Source organism: Acomys russatus, chromosome 10, assembly GCF_903995435.1.
Source record: "Acomys russatus chromosome 10, mAcoRus1.1, whole genome shotgun sequence".
In the NCBI taxonomy this organism is placed as follows: domain Eukaryota; kingdom Metazoa; phylum Chordata; class Mammalia; order Rodentia; family Muridae; genus Acomys; species Acomys russatus.
In genome coordinates this window covers 50,118,037-50,135,696 of record NC_067146.1, presented here as the reverse complement: position 1 = coordinate 50,135,696, position 17,660 = coordinate 50,118,037, and the positions used below count along the sequence as shown (strand labels likewise).

General features: G+C 45.3%; 1 protein-coding gene across 1 annotated transcript in view; it reads left to right on the top strand.

The window, feature by feature from the left end:
• Fbxl13 (F-box and leucine rich repeat protein 13) overlaps positions 1-17,660 on the top strand; it is a 193,337-nt gene that overhangs the window by 129,532 nt on the left and 46,145 nt on the right. Inside the window, exons 13-17 of the mRNA XM_051152111.1 lie at positions 3,749-3,847; positions 4,361-4,478; positions 4,577-4,739; positions 5,801-5,920; positions 6,922-7,048. Coding sequence (XP_051008068.1) covers positions 3,749-3,847; positions 4,361-4,478; positions 4,577-4,739; positions 5,801-5,920; positions 6,922-7,048 — 627 coding nt within the window. The remainder of the gene's footprint in view (positions 1-3,748; positions 3,848-4,360; positions 4,479-4,576; positions 4,740-5,800; positions 5,921-6,921; positions 7,049-17,660) is intronic.

The following is a 17,660-nucleotide window of genomic DNA, read 5'->3' as shown; positions in this document are numbered from 1 at the left end:
GTGATAAAGCTCCAGGCAACAGAGTCCATGGCAGGGTCAGCCCCTGCTCCTCTTACTAGAGGACCCATATGAAGGCTAAGCTGCATATCAGCTACATCTAAGTGGGGTAGCCTAGGTCCTGTCTATGCATGGTCCTTGTTTGGTGCATCAGTCTCCACCGGCCCCCCTTGGCAAGAAGAATTCTTGACCCAAGATACATATATTATTCAGACCTTAGAGTATTCTATTTCCCAGCTGGGGATGTAGCTGGGTTGGTGGAATGCTTAGCCTAGTATGCACAAAGCTCAAGGTTCAGTCCCTAGCTGTGCATAAACTGGGCCTGGTGGGTCCCAGCACCCAGGATGGGGATGTTAAAGGACCAGAAGTTCAAAATCACCAGCTACGAAGTAAATTCAAAGCCACAATATACTCACACCCAAAGTCATGGTTCTGCAGTGACTCGAGTCTGCGCATTCAGCCCCTGGCCTCAAGGTTTCCGGACCATTGTCAAAATGTGTTGCCTAGGAGCGTCTATCAAAGAGGATTCTCTTAACTTATTTTCATGTCTACTCATATAATAGTGCTACCTGATTATCTATTTACCTGATGCCATAGGTGGCCTGCTAGAAACTGAGTAGAATTAGTTCAATAGCTAATCGTCCGTTGTAGGTAGGTGTATAAGAGGAACCTGGTCTAGTCCAAGGGTCAGGGCTCTTCCTGAGGAAGTGACATTTGAGATGAACTCTGGTTGTTTTGAGGATGTGGCTGTCAGTTCTGTAGCTGTTGGCTAGTCCTCTCCCAGCGGGTGAGGCGCCTGTAGAGGTGACTCCTATTTTCTGTGCCATGATGCTGTGGAAATGACACCTCAGTGGCATCCATCTGCTCTGTGATGGCCTCAGCTTCCCTTGGTGCACCCCATCCTAAAGATTGAATTGTCATATAGTCATTATTTTGAACTATATTGCTTCCATTAATATAGATTTTTGACAGTTGAGAAGAAAACCACACTACAAATCTACAGGAGTCAAGAGTGCGGCGTTAACATAAAAATAGATATAGGCCAATAAAACGGAGGATCCTGAAGTCCACTTACTTATGGCCAGTTGATGTTTTAAAGGTGTATTTTTGTTTTAAGTGTGTGTGTGTGTGTGTGTGTGTGTGTGTGTGTGTGTGTGTGTACCGTGTGTGTATGAGTACCCACAGAGGTGAGGCTAAGCCAGCAGACCCCCTGAAGCTGGATTTACAGGTGGTTGTGAGCAGCCCAACATGGGTTCTGGAAACTGAACTCAGGTCTTCCAGAGGGTAACAAGTGCTTTTAACTGAGGAGCCATTTCTCAGACACTGGTCAACTGAGTTTTGATAGTGGTTCCAGGACCATTTGATGGTGAAAAGAACCCCTTTCAACCACTGGTGCTACAGTTATCAATGTCTAGGCACTAACACAGCAAAATATGGAAGGATGCTCAGGGCAATCTACTTGATTTTGGACTTGGTAATGTGTTCTGAGATAGAACACCAAAACATGAACAATAAGGAGGAAAAAAATAGACGAATTGGACTTCATCAAAATGAAAATCTTTCATGTATAAGAGGATGTTATTTTTTAAATGTAAAGACAACTGACAGACTGGGAGCCTAGGATCTAGGATTTATTTGTTTGTTTTATGTTGACTCTGTTTCTTAGCAATTAAACTTTATTATACAACCCAACTAGCTTATACAAGAAGGAAAAAGGTTAAAGGGACAAAAGAGTGAACCTTCCGGTAGCCGTTCCACGGGACGGGTCCTTAGGTGTCTCTCTGGCCCGCGTGCTGGTCCAGCTGGTCCGCTGCTCTGCACGCTCTCTCCGCGCTCTCCCACCCAGCTCACTTTGTTGTTCTCTCTTCCCCAACTCCCTGAGTTACGTGGGAAGGACTGGCTCCTTCTCCCGGAGAGGGTCAATTAGAAAGACAATAGTCCAGGTGGGGTTCCCAGGTATGCTTCCTGAATTCCAGCCCCAGGATGGCTCCACTCAGTCTGTCACAAGGTATTCATGGGGTGCCCCAAGGGTAAAGCCTGCCAAGATTGCTCCCACCTGTGACAAGGCTTATTCTTTCCCACAGTTATATAATTCAACAAGAACAAAAAGCATAGCTGAATGTAGGCAAGTCATAAGCATCTGCTTCCCCAGAGAAGCGGCTCCTTAGCACAGGAGAATGTGCTCAGTGCTGATCACTGAGGATGTGCAGTTAACCACAAAGGTGCATTTCTTCAAGCCTACTCAGCTCTCTCTAAAATGTGTTTATAGGTTTTAAAATTATTGTTATATATGTGTGAGTGTTTTGCCTCCATTATATCTGTGTGCCACATGTGGGCCTGGTGTCTTTGGAGGTGAGGACAGGGCATTGGAAGCCCTGGAACTGAGGTTACAGACAGTTGTGAGTCACCATGTGGATGCTGAGAATCACACCCAGGCCCTTTGGCAGGGTAGCCAGTGATTTTCACACCTACCCATCTTTCCGGCCCATACTTGGAAACTTGAAAAGACAGAGGGTGCATATTGGCAAAGATAAAGAGAAATTGGAGCCATCCAACTAGAATTGTGGAAAATAGATGCTGATGAGAATGTAAATGATCTTTTGAGGTAGGAAAGTTCACTTTTAATCTGGGCCACACCTTCTGCCAGCAGCTTATTTAAAGGACAGGAAGAAGGAAGCTTGCTCTTTCTCTCTCTCTGCCTGCTGCTCTCACTGGCAAGGCCATTCCTTCCCAGGCATTAGAGCCTACTCCCTCAGGATGCCAGCATAGGCTGAAGACTGGCTGAGACACCCAGCCTTGTGGGCTGAACAAATAGTGAATTCTTGGACTTTCTGTTGGTAGACAGCCATTGTTTGGATTGGCTCCTACAGACTGTAAGCCACTCTAATTAATCCAGTATACATACACACACACACACACACACACACACACACACACACACACATATATATATATACAGATACATATATATATGTATGCACACATCTATGTATATGGGATTGTTTAGATACATATGAATGTGTATATATATTCTGTCAGCTCTGTTTCTCTAGAGAGCACAACTAATACAGTGGATAAACAAAATGCTAAGTGAAACATGTACATACAAAAGGTTGTGCATTGTATAGTTGCATTGTGTTAAATACTTCACACAAGTTGGTCCTAAGAGGCAGAAAACGGGTTAATGATGCCAGGGACCAAGGAGGGAGGGGTGTGTGCCAAGCAGGTGCCTGGCTGCTCAGGGTCTCCATTTGATTTATGAAGGTGCTTTGGAACTAGACACAGGTGGTGACTATAAAACATTGAGTCTTTATTTAAATGGTTAATGTTTATATTGTGTGAGTTTACTTCATTAAGACATGAACTAATGACCAAAAAAAAAAAAATCACGACTGGATTCTTCCCACCATGTCAGATCTATTGTTTAAAGATTATACTTATTTGTTTATTTGGTGTGTGTGTGTCGATGTGGGTGTGTGTGTGGGTGGGTGTGGGTGTGGGTGTGAATATGCTTATGCTTCAGTGGATGGGCCCCATGGCACTTGCTGATTTAGGATTATAACTTGCTGGAGTTAATTCTGTCTTTTGTCATGTGAGCTCTCGGTTTTGAGCCCAGGTTGTTTAGCGTGACAGCAAGTACAAACCTTTGGTGACAAACCTTTGGTGACAAACCTTTGGTGATCGCCATGTCGACATTTCGTGCAAGGCCCTGCTAATTAGTTTTCCCATGACTTTCTCCTCTGTGATTCAGATCTCAGTCCAAGGCTTCAGGAACATCGCAAACAGCTGCACAGGAATCATGCACCTGACCATCAATGACATGCCAACCCTGACGGACAACTGTGTAAAAGTAGGTAGTGAGAGAGAGCCTTTCCCTTTGTTTATATGAGTACACATTCTAATAGCCTGGACTATTGCGAAATGTGAGCTGACTTTGTATTTGATTAATAGCTAAATCATTTAAATGTTTACACATACATACATGCATGCACCTTAAAACATTTGTATGCTTAAATACTTCATGATGTTATAGCCAAAGCACACCTGTAATTCTCCCAACTAACTACGACCCAGACCCAGCTCTGCTTGGCGTACGTCTGATGCCCCATATCAAGTTGCCGATTGATTACTGATTGATTGATTGATTGACTGACTGACTGACTTTTTCAGTATTTCATTTCTTCAGATTTTCCCAAGCTCTAGTAACGTGGTTTAATTTTCACTTCTTTGTGTTATTGAAACACGAGCATATTGGTCTCATCAACTGTGAAAACAGTCCTATTTGCTTTAAAATGGGGACAATATAATAGCATTGCCTGTTTCCCTACAGTAGTTGTCTGTCTCCTTTTTTTCTCTTCTGAAGGTTTTGGTTGCGAAGTGTCCCCGTATTTCATCGGTGGTTTTTATTGGCTCGCCGCACATCTCTGACTGTGCTTTCAAAGCCCTTTCGTCCTGTAACCTCAAAAAGATCCGATTCGAAGGTTTGTGATACTAAAAGAAAAACGTGATTTATCCTTATTTTTAAATTTTATTCCCTGAACATTTAAATATAGTACTTGTATTTCCTTCCTTTCAAAAGGAAACAAAAGGATTTCTGATGCGTGCTTTAAATACGTTGACAAGAATTATCCCAATATGAGTCATATTTACATGGTGGACTGCAAGGCACTAACAGACTGCAGCCTCAAGTCACTTTCACTTTTGAAGCAATTGGCCGTGTTGAACTTGACAAATTGTGTAAGGTAAGAAGTCACTCAGGGTGCATCCACTCAGTAGTCAAGGAAAGTTGACTGGAGATGTGACAGGGACTTTGTTCTGTGCTCCTTTGGGAGACCCCCACACATCATCCTTTTCCACTCGGAGGTTGAGACTGGAGGCCCTTGGACCTTCCAAGAAGGGTGCACTTCCGGCTTGGTGCCCTGGAGGCATCCAGAGGCCCTTCTGGAAGACTCCGAACTGCAATTATATAGGATGTGCCAACCTCTGTCTACAAAGTTAATGAAGAGGATCATGAAAGTCAGGGGTCCAAGTATTACTGTGTAGGTAAGGTTTCTATTTTGATTAACAGACTAAGTTATATCATCATTTTTCTACGGCACATGTCTTTTACCATAATGCCTTTGTTTTTAATCATATGCGGGCCCAGTTATGCATAGGCACAAAAAAAGTAAACAGGATCTTCCCTAAAAGTTCCCTCGAGAACACAGTTGTGCCGTATTGCACATGCTCCCAAAACCCGGTCAGCTTGCTCAGCTATTTTTCACACGGTATACATTGGAAATATATTTGGATGGCACTGTCCACATTTGACTGTTGTTAGGGAGGAACAACTTAACTATGCTTGTCAGCGAGAGATGCACAAGTAGCTCAGCATGGGCGGGGCTGGGGGTGGGGGCTCAGGGGACCTTGAATGCACTAGAAATCCATCCAGGGTCTTGAGCCTTTGCTTTCCCGGTTCTAAATTTTGGTCTTAGCTTCTTGCAGACCCTATTGGAGATTTATTATCCTTAGGACATTCTAAACTGGGAAAAGGAGCTCCTCCGTATTAATAGTCGTGACATCCTAACTACACAAATGGACACTCGTAAGATTTTGTGACTGTTCCTCCGATTGCTATCGTCCATCCATTTTCTATTATATTCGGATAATACACAATCAAAATTGTTTCTAAAATTGAGAAGATAGCAGTATGTTGCTATCTCCTACTTTGGAATATATTTGGTGTAGAAACTGATGTTACCACCGGTCTGCATGTTTGCATGTGAGGTCAAGTGTGACACTTCTCCCTTATCGTTTTCTACAGGATTAGTGATTTTGGCCTGAAGCAGTTTCTTGATGGTCCTGCGAGTCTGAGGTTAAGAGAACTCAATCTGACGAACTGCTCTCTCCTGGGTGACACCTCCATCATAAGAATGTCAGAGCGGTAGGACAAAGTGGACGGCATCTACACTAGAACGTTATCTGATCATATGAGTGATCAGAGAGAGGCCTCAAAGCCAAGAGCCACATCCTTTCCAGTGTGTGTGTTAGGCACACCCAAAAGCTGGAGTGGCCCTGAGCTATTGAAGTCCTTAAGCGGAACTAATTTCCTTCGGCACCTGACATGCCTCCTCTCATTGTCACCTAGACTGAATTTTAACATGGAGAGAAGGACATATAGATGTGTGTGTCTTCTCTGCACTTTCCAGGCATATTGTCCCTAGTATAAACCTTACTCAAGGGTTTCTTTTTTAAAATATTTTATTAATTTATTCATATTACATCTCAATTGTTAGCCCATCCCTTGTTTCCTCCTATTCTTTCCTCCCTCCCGCTTTCATCCTACTCCCCTCCCCTATGTCTGTGACTGAGGGGGACCTCCTCCCTCTGTATATGCTCATAGGGTATCAAGTCTCTTCTTGGTAGCCTGCAGGTTACCCAAGGGTTTCTGTGTGCTATTCTGGCGGATTAACTTAATCTTTGTGCTCCTTGCTTGGTAGGGGCCTTCTGAACTCGGCTCCTCCCGAGAAGTGCTCAACCCTGCACCTCTGGTGACGATTCTTCAGAGTGTTTCCATGGTGGTGTTTCATGCAACTGTGAAAATACTCTGCTTGCATTGTTAAAATCACAGTGTGATACTGCATCAAAGAAGTCTCACACATTTGTCTATCTTCCTTCCCTCTAACTTTATAATGCAAAATCTTAGCCAAGTGTGGTGGCTCACACCTATAATCGCAGCACTTCAACATTGCCATGAGTTCCAGGCCAGTTTAGGGGATGAAATAAGACCCTGTAACCACAAGACAAACAGCCAACTTGCTTTCTACTCTCCCACACCACCCCCCCCCCCTTCAGCCCCCCCCCCCCCCCCCCAGTATTTAATGAAGGGTTTTGTTGGCCTGTTTGAGCCCTCTGAGGTTAACCCTCGGTGGTATTTTTTTTCAGTTGCCCTAATTTACACTACTTGAATTTACGAAACTGTGAACATTTGACGGACCTGGCAATTGAATACATGGCAAACATGTTATCCTTAATATCAGTAGATCTTTCTGGAACATTCGTCTCAAATGAGGTAAGAAAAATACACACACACACATTAGACAGTTCAATGACATATTTTGTAATAACATTTGCAAGAAAATAGAGAGAATAGCATTTCCTCTCTTAAGTTATTACATTACAAATGGAAAATTTAAGAATGTGGTCCCCATGATAGTGATAAATTATATTATTTGTAAATTGTCATGATTCTTTGTTTAAAAAAAAAAAAAAGCAAAATCCAGTATTGGGGGAAAGGCATGATAGACCAAAGTACTACATGATAGTCTGAAATTTGCTGTATCATAGACACTCAGTCTGCATGGCAATGATAGACCATAGACAGCAGAATATATTTTTCCTGTGAATTTCATATTCTATGAATTATGTGAATGCTTTGAGATTGAAGTTGGCGTTTTCTCAAAAGCAGTCGATGCTACTCTTCAAAGACCAAGGCCGTCCTGATGAAGTGTAAATTTGATGTCAGACTTAAACCACTCAGAATTTAAATTCTGGAATGTTACAGATATTCACCAGAGATGAAATGTGACTAGCTGTGCCTTAGGGTAGACTTTGTGTTTTCTAGTAATATGTCCATTGTAAATTCTTCTGAGCAAGTTTTTCATTAGAATGTCACTACTAGTTAACAGTATTTGTTATGCCTTCTATGTTTGGTCACCTGGATGACCAAGGCTGGAACACCTGAATGAACAAGGCAGACCTTGTGTTTCCACCTAGCACCTACTTTCTACAGTGCCATGTTGTAAGGCTCAGAGGGTGTGGGAGACCAGGGAAGAGAAGCCTCCTGTGGAAACACCTTAATTTCTAAGCAGAGCACAGAGGGCCTGTGACCAATCAGAGGCAGCCAGTACAAGGCCACTGAAGTTCAGTATGTGGTGGCAGCCGGACAAGTACACACATGACTATGGCTTGGTCCTGAGAGTGGGTTGAGGGATGCTGTTGGGGGGTGTTGAGGGATGCTGTGGGGGGGCAAGTGTTGAGGGATGCTATGTGGGGGGGGGAGGGGGCAGGTGTTGAGGGATGCTGTGTGTGGCGGGGGAGGGGGCAGACAGGGGCCAGGTATCTCTAGACACCTTTACTCGTCTCTAACTTTGTAAACATCTAACTAAATGATACTATGAATTTAACGTGGGTTGGTTGGATATGACTTTATCTTCATGTATATGAAAGGGTTTCTTATTAGTTAAAAGAGCTATGATTTAATAAAGACCACAGGATTCACAGGGCAGTTCAAGCCATTGCTCCAGTTTCCTGGGTCACCCACCATATTTGTTCCTTAAAGGAAAAATGAGTCAGCACAGTGTTCCCGATGGAGGTCTTGGGCAAGTGGTTTATGAAGACTCTGTTATATGCACAAATTTAAAAGAATCTTCATGGTGAGTCCTTGGTGAGTGCTTTTTATGTAGGCAGTCTGCTAGAGTCCCCTCACTCTCCGAGGTCTGAGAATCAGTTCCATCTGTTTCTGTCTCCTAGAACCCTAGGGAATACTAGGCACTTGGTACATACACACCGACTGAAGGAACAAGTGCTTGGCGATGTGGTTTCTAACAAGAATGAGACCTGTTCTCTGCAGCCGTGGTTGGAGGAGAGGTGTGGGTCACTTTAACGTAGTGTGGCAGATGGGCACAACAACTTCCTAATTTGGCCTATTCAGCAAATATGTGAAGAAATGCCTGCTTGTTCAAGGAACTCCTTGCAGCTGAGTCTTGCCGGAATGGGCTCTGAAAGGGAGGTTGAAGGAATCTTAATGCTGGGCTGAGAAACATAGACTTGAAGCAATGACAAAGTAGCACTTGAAACAGTCATTGCCCCCACCCCATGTCAAGTGGATCCTTGGGAGGGTGGAAGCGGGGGGATGTCAGTCACCACTCAATTGCCATGAAGAGACACCATGACCACAGCAACACTTATAAAGGAAAGAGTTTCATTGGGGGCTGCCTTACAGTTTCAGAGGTTTATCATCATGGCAGAGGGCATGGTAGCTGGATCTACATGTAGTTCAGAGCTACATTTTAATCTGTAGGCAGGGGATGAGTATCAGGGAGAGACGGCAGTAGGCTTTGAAAGCTCAAAGCCCATCCCCAGTGACACACTTCCTCCAACAAGGCCACACCTCCTAATCCTTTCAAGCAATTCCACTTCCAGGTCGCCATTCAATCACAGTAGGTGATTAGGAAAAGGACTGTGGGGAAGGGAACTAAAGGGAAGGGAGTCTTGAACCAGGCTAGAGCAAGTATGGAAAGGACTCTAAACAGCATTTAGTAGATAAAACTGAAAGATGTTGGTGATTGACCAGTTACAGGAAATGAGGATTTGAGAGTGGGATGGGAAAATAAGAACGATATTTAAAGTCTAGCTATTGGGGCAGAAGAGCTAGGCCAGTGGTTAGGAACATTAACCCCCTTCCAGAGGCCCCAGCTTTAGATCCCAGCACCTACACGGTGCCTCATAATCATCTGTTCCAGGGATCCAAGAGTTTCTTCTGACCTACACAGGCACCAGGCACACGTGTGGTGTGTAGACCTATAATACATGAAACACTCATGCACATAAAATAACTTTTAAAATCTGAATAAGAACGGAATGGGAGGATACAAGGGATGAGATAACAATTGAGACAAAATATGAATAAATTAATAATAAATAAAAGAAGTTCCCCCCCTCCATAGGCTCACATATTTCAATACTTAGTCATCAAGGAGTGGCACTAGGAGGTGTGGTCTTGTTGGTGTAGGTTAGGTCTTGTTGGAGGAAGTGTGTCACTGGAGGTGAGCTTTGAAGTTTCAAATGCTCAAGGCAGGCCCAGTGTCACTCTCTCTCCCTGCTGCCTGCCAAACCAGATGTAGAAGTCTCAGCTGCCTCTCCAGCACCGTTCCTGCCTGTGTGCCACCATGCTTCCTGCCATGATGAGGATGGGCTAAACCTCTGAAACTGTAAGCCAGCCCCAGTTAAATGTTCTCCTCCTAAGAGTTGCTGTGGTTGGGATGTTTCTTCATAGCAATAAAACATTGACTAAGACACCATGCTTTTATATTTTATTTATATTATTTATATTTATTTATTTATTTGGATATTTTATTTTTGAGACAGTGCTTCTTTGTGTAGCCTTGGCTGTCCTAGAACTCACTCTGTAGACCAGGCTGGCCTCAAACTCAGAGATCTGCCTGCCTCTGCCTCCCAAGTGCTGGGATTAAAGATGTGCGCCAGTACATCCAACTTGGAGTCCTATTTTTTTTTTTTTTTAAAGTTTGGTAATGTAAGAAATGTAACAGATTTTGAGGAACAGATTGTAGGTTCCCAAAAGAGGGTGGAATGTTCTTATAAAAAGCTTAGGAGAGAGACAGAGGGTTGTTGCTGTTAATTTATAGGTATGGTCTAATAAAATGTTTATTGTTAGCCCTATAATTATTGTGGTGGTATTTACTAACCCACTCTTGCTTAACCTGGGGCAGGGCAGGTATTAATCCTCTAAAGTACCTTCCAATCTCTCTGCTCCTATCCCATGCCATAACTTCTATCAAGCTATTTCCCATCCATAATCCCAAATACTTGGTACTGTTCTGCATCTGGGCCAAATCCTCCATCCACACTGGCTATGTGCTTCTTACTGCACCTCACCTATGGCAGTCTCCTTCCTTTTCTCTTCCTGTCTCCTTCCCAAGATCCTCTTGGGGTCTCTGACGGCTTCCTCTCCCAAGAACCTCTCTTTCCCAAAAGCCTGCAAACCTTAGCCATGCCTATTCTTTTTGCCTGCCCAGGTATATCAGCTTTTTATTGGTCAAACAGGAATAAGTTTTTAGACAAGGCTACAAACATTTTGAAGTATGTGAGTCTGCTCATTTAGGCAGCAACCAGACCAAACCCCAGTGGATGGTTGTCATTACAGTGAGTTGGGGCTGCGGCAGAGCTCCTGGGAGACCCTGAAAGGGGGGAAAAGTGAACAGTCAGGAGAAGTATAACAGACTCCCTGGTTATTGTGTAGCAAGAACTTCTGTGAAAGGGGTTACAGAAAGAAGGTAAAGATGGTGGCAAGAGAATGCAGGGAGTGCACTGTAGCTGGAAGGGAGAAGCACTGACTGTCGGTGTCTAATAAATGCAGAGGTTTTCCCCAGGGAAAGGCAAGACTGTGAAAGGACATTTCCTATAATTAGGCCCTGCCTTCCGTTCTGTCATCGTCTCCTGGCCCCATTCTGCCCTTCCTCTATACTCCAGTCCCACAGCCTCCATCTGCTTCGACAAGCAAAGTGTTTCCTGCCTCAGGATCTGTACACATGTGCCTGGGATGCAAGATCTGAATACAGTGCCAAGGATGCAGAATCTCTAAACATGTGCCTGGGGTGCAGGATGATCTGTACACATGTGCCTGGGATGCAGGATCTGTCTACAGGTACCTGGGATGTGGGATTTATATACATGTGCCTGGGATTTAGGATCTGTACACATGTGCCTGGGAGGCAGGATCTGTACATATGTGCCTGAGAAGCAGGATCTGTCTACAAGTGCCTGGGATGTGCGATTTGTACACATGTGCCTGGGATGTTGGATTTGTACACATGTGCCTACATATGGCTCCTTCTATTCTACATTATGCATAGGTAGTTAGGGAATCTTGACAGAACTAGTTAGCCTGTTAATTTAATTTTTGAATAATTTTTCTATAACAAGCATTGATCACACTATCTGTAATGATTGGAAAATCACTTCTCTATCTAGATAGTTTCTATACAATATCAATGGGGGTTTTTGTTTATTTGTTTCCTCCTTTCTTTATATCCCTTCTTCTGTCCTTCCCTCCCCCCTTCCTTTCCCTCCCTCTCTCCATCCCTCCCTCCCTCCTTTGTGTGAGGAAGGAAACTGAAGGCCTGGTTCAGGCCTAGCAAGCTCTCTAACACCCACCAAGCTATACACCAACCCTCTTTTTACTTTTCATTTTGAGACAGGGTCTCACTAAATTTTCCAGGCTGTCCTCCAGCTCACCTTGTACCCCACACAGGCCTTGACTTCTGACGCTCATGCCTCAGCCTCCTGAAGAGCTGGGGTTAGAGACCCACTGCGCCGGCCTGCTGACCTAATTCTCCAGCTGCGGTTTTCCATAAGTGTTAAGTTGGTGTCATTCCGTGCCTACTACCCTGATGTTATTGTCACCCCTTTACAAGATAGCTTCTCTGTACTTGTTTCCTAGTTAGATAACTTCTTTAAAGTTTCAAAAGCACAGAAGTCATTTTCAAACAGAATTACAAAAAGTCCAAATCTAATTAAACTCAGTTTCCATGTAAATGTGAATTATAAGTCACCACGCTATCTATTTTGAGGTATTTTTAGTCAAAGCAAAGACAAACAAGCAGAAGTATCATGACATCATTTGCTACTGTACCTGTTGTCTCCTTGCTCAGAGTTCGACACCACTCCCAAAGCTAAGCAGTCTAATGGGGCGTCTGTCTGGAGGCCATTGCTCCATCTGCTGTCTCATTTGCAGATGACCCCCACCTTGCTCCCAGGAGCCACTGACCCTCTGGTCTTCCCAAATATACCCCGTTCTTCATCTGCATAAACCACGCACTCTGTCAGAGATACCTTCCCCTTCCTTGTCTACCCAACAAATTCTTACTTGTCTTTGATATTTCAGCTGTGAGCGTGTCTGACATTTTTGAGCAGGCTTGGTACTAGAGTTGTTGGGGTCAGAGCCAGGGCCCTGGAAGCTTCTAAGAAGCCATACTTGGCCACCATTCTTAGAGGTCACATAGCTAAGGAGACTGGTCAGGGTGTGGTCCTGCCCATCATTATTGTTTTTTCTGTAGTCTCTTCTGCAGAACCTTTCACCAAGTTGTCAGGATTGTGTTAACTGGTGTCCAGGAGGCAAGCTCCCACTCTAGTAAGCGCCAGGGTCCCCAGTCTTTTCCTTAGGAAATTCCAATTCCATAGGCCCCAACGTATCAGCAGTCTGATGGCCAAAGGGAGGGGCACATCTGTCTCTTTAGCATATCTTCCTCTCTGACCAGGATGGCTGGGTGCTTAGGGCCTTCTCCACATTTCTGTTGCATAGTATATATACCTCTAGCAAAAACAATTCGCCCATTATTTTTAATATTCATTCTACCCCTGCCTCCCTATGCACTGTAGACTCTGTGAAGGTAGAGGCTGGGCCGCCTCATCTTCAGGGTGCCTGGTATTAGTGGTTAACTCATAGGAAGCACGGGATGTTTTATCAGAGAGTGAGTGAGTGGATGGATGGATCTGGCACCATTTCCCTTCTCTGAACCAAGTACTTAAGGCTTCTTTAAGCTCCACTTTTTTTTTCTCAGCTCTGCTTTGAGCTAGAGTGGGGGTACTTACAGCTGCATGTCTTAATCTTCTGACACGCCTGCTGGAGACCACCCATGTGCACGGAACACACACAGATAAAGCCTGAGGTCCCAGGACACACAACCTCCAAAACAGGAAACCCAGGAACTCACTTGGGATTCAGGATATAGGCAGAGATGGGCGTTAAAAGGAAGCAGGGGAAGTCAGAGACAAATGACTTTGCCTTGGATTTTCCAGAGCCCAGAACAAGAAGGCAGCTGTGGGTCTCCACAGGGAGATGGGCCTCTCGTCCTTCCCTCTAGCCAGGACTGTATGTGACTTTGCAGATCCCATGGCCAGTAACGGTGGCTTCTCTCACAGAGGTCACAGTGCCTCATCTCCAGTGTCCATCAAAGTGCTGGAAAAAAAAAAAAAACTGTAAAGAGAAATAGGGGTGGGTGTCTGTCATTCCTTCAGAGAGCCTCTGGGAACTTCCCACAGCCCAGGCAGCACAGATGCTGGGCTCTCTCCATACACTCTGTGTATTTCTTCGTCCTTTCTTCCTTCCTTCCTTTCTTTTTTAACCTTTTGTTTCTTTGTGACTTTCACATCATGCACCAATCTCACTCATGCACCCTTCATATCCACCCTTAACCCTTGCAACCTGTCCCACAAAAGAAAAAATAATCTCCTTGTGGAAGCTGCAGTGTGTCACAGTGTGTCACACAGTGTACCCCTTTGTCCACACATCCTTACTTGCAAATGTTCATTGCAGTGAGTCGTTGGTCTGGTTCGAGGCCTCTGGCTTCTCCTGCACTGTCAGTAGTGGCTCCTCACTGGGACTCCTCTCAGATACCCTGTTGTTGCCCTGTGTCATAAAGATCCTATAGTTGATCTGCAGGATTGGCCCCTTCATGCACTCCAGCAGTTCATAGATGAGATAGATGTTGGGGTGGGCCAACTCAAAGCCCTGGATGTGAGTCTGAGAGGTATGTGAGCTGGTCAGGCTGCCAGCTCTCACTGGGATGAGCTCTCCAGCCCTGCCCCGGCTGGCCCATCAAATGCTGCAGCCAGCAAGGGGACAGAATCAGCTCTCATACTCTCATGCCTTCTGGACCAGCTTGCTCCAAACCCCTGCAACAATGGCCAGCTCTACTGTGCTGCTCAGCGGAGGTGCATAGCCTGCTCTCCTGAGTGCTGCAGCAGGTGAGGAGCAGGACCAGCTCCCCCTCTCTAATGACCTTGGGGCTAGATCTCCTGCCTGCCATAGGTGGCAAGAATGAAGAGGGGGCTACCTCTTCCTCACATCACTGCACAGTGGAGAAGTGATGGGTCCAGTTCTCCCAAGCTCACACCCCCACTGTCAGGGTCAGCTCTACTGTGCTGCCCAGGTGAGGTGCAGGACCCATTCGCTCACATGCTACAGCAGGTGAGGGGCAGGAACAGCTCTCCTGCTCTCATGAACCAATGCCAGGTCTCCTGCTTGTCCCAGGAGGCAAGGGTCAAGGGTTAGGGAGGGCATCTCTCCCTTGTCCATGCCATTGCATGGGAGACAAGCGGCAGGTCCAATTCTCCCAAACTCACATCCTGTCGGCTAGCTCACTTGCAACCCCTGCAATCATGGCCAGCTCTACTGTGCTTCCTGGGCAATGTATGGGGCCCTGCTCACCAGATTACTGCAGCTGGATAGAGGTGTGGCCAGCTCTCCCATGATGCCCATGTGAGGGGTGGGGCCAGTTCTAGCCCTTAGACCAAACATGGCCGTGGATGACAGCCCAGAGTAGGGACATCCGTCTGGCCTTTGGGGATAACAGACATGGTCCTTGGTGGTACCCCAGGCCAGGACCCCATCATGGTCTTAGATGGCATCACTGGCTACTCACATCAGGCTGTTCCTCATCACCCTTAAGTCTCCAGTTCAGCCTCCCTTTATTGTGCTCATAGCTTTTTCCTTCTCTCTCTCTTTTTATTTATTATTATTCTTTTTTTCTTTCCCCTTCTCTTTCTCTTCCATTTCCCACCACTTACTTGCTCCTCTTAGTGGTACTCAAAGTCTCTGGGTGTCTGGGGTCATCCCTGGAATGGTCTGTGCCCACGCAGTGTGATACTGGGAAGAGGTCATCTCAGACATGGTCTGCCTGCCTGGGCCTGCAAGGTGCCAGACTGGTGGTTGTCTCAGATTTGTTCCCACCTGGCCTATGGCCCCAGGTAGGGGTGTTGGTCTTGTTCCCACCTGGGCTGCCCCCTCTGTATATTTCTAAGTGTTGAGGAAAGCCTGGATTCCTTCAGGACTGTATGGTAATCAGTTAAGACAGAAAGGCTGATAACACTTTAAAAGGAACCACCATAGAAATGTCTGTTATGGCTCAGGCTTTATTTTCAGCACTTAAGGAGGCTGAGGAAGAAGGATTGCCATGAGTTTGAGGCCAGCTTGTGTTACATAGTAAGTTCTAAGAAAGTGTAATACAGTATCAGAAATTTTTTAAAAATTAAAATAAATAAAAATTGAAATGTTACCACTGAAGCCAAGTGGATATCCATAGCCTGTGCTTCCACTTGAAGCTATGTTGGTGTCCATGGGCCATACTGACACTGGGAGCCATGATGGTATTGATGTCTATAGTCTGTACTGCTACCAGAGACCATGTCTAGGTGCTGACACTGGAGGCCATGTGGATGTCCGTGGTCTGTGCTGTCACCAGAAATGATGTGGAAATCAATGATTTGTGTTCCTGCTGTAAAGAGCAAGGAAGCTACGTTTGCCATGGAACTGATGATGTCAGACACAGGTGGCCTATATGGTAATTTCTACTCTCCTCCCTAAAGTAACAGCCTAGACAGAAAGCCATTAAAGAGAACTCCTAGAAATTGTGATAAGGATGGCGAAGTATAGCTTTTCATAATTGATGGCTTCTGGTGGGGGCAGGGGGATGGGAAAGGACTAAGGTTTTTTTAAGGAGCTGACCCCTGGAGTTTGACCATGCACCACTGAGTTTTGGGGGCAACAAAAATTGGACTTGTTTTGTTGTTGTTGTTGTTTTTCTTTTTTGTCTCCTTCCTATTCTCCTCCTCCTTCTTTGGAGAGGGAGGTCACAAAGGTGGGGAGTTGGGAGGGCTGGAAAGTAAGTGTGATTGGGGCACATTATGTGAAATGCCCAAATAATTAATAAAATATTATGTTTAAAAAACAAATGTGATCACAGGATTCATACTAACAGTAATGTGAGGAGGTGAGTAAAATAATTGAGAAGAGAAAATATCTTTAGGAAATCATAATTGCTATTTAGACTATTAAAAGGAAGGTAGTTTGGGGGCCTAAGATACATTTTCAAGAACACAGTGTGGGCTAGTGTTATCTGTGGCTTTAAGACAAGGCTCGTGGAGGTAATACGTACTCCCAAGAATAAGTTTGGTTCATTATTGCTAACAGATTGCAAGTAGCAACAAGCGGAACAAATCGTTCTCAATTCAAATAATTGCAAAAGTGCCTTCCAGCCAAGAATCCTGTTGTGCCAGGAGGATAAGAGCAAGTCAGTGTTGTCCACGACAACAGATAATCCGGGCTGGGGAGAGGGCGCCATCCGTACAGCTGGGGAAGCATGAGGGTCCCAGTGTGGGTCTCCAGACCCCTGTAAACGACAAGGGGGGACCTGCCTGTAGCCCCAGCTCTCGGGGGCCACAGATGGGATGACCTCTGGGGCTCGCTGGCTGGCCAATCCAGTCAGCAAGCTCCGGGTCCCAGAAAGAGACCTTGTCTCAAAAAATAAGATGGAGAACAACTGAGGAAGACACCTGACATTGACCTCTGACCTACAACACACACACACACACACACACACACACACACACACACACACACATACATCGGCTCCTCATTCATTCAGGTATTTATTCACTGTCAACTGTGTCTCAGTTCTTAAGTACTAAACTGAAAGGCACAGTGTTATGTCAAGGTACAGTCCCATGTCAAAACAAGAAGAAAATAACACCTTGTGATTGAAAAACATGGGTTTAGCGTGTCCTTGCTGGTGCCACCACACTGTGAGGACTTGGGCAGGTTGTTTAATAGCTCTGTGCCTCCATTTCCTCCTTTTCAAACAGTGATCATAAAGATGCCTGCTCCACAGTGTTCCGGTGACCGACAGAGGGGGGCTGTAAGCAGTGAGTGCCTCCCATACGGGTCCCGGCACGGTGTAAGTCTGGCAGTAAGTCTCTTAGACAAGGGGCAGCTGTTACTGGTAGAAATGGCGAAGCTCTGGTAAGGCCTTAGGGGAGGTAGCAGCACTAGACGGATGGCATGGAATGAAGAACAGGAACTGGTAGGCAGTGTGGTGAGAGCTGTC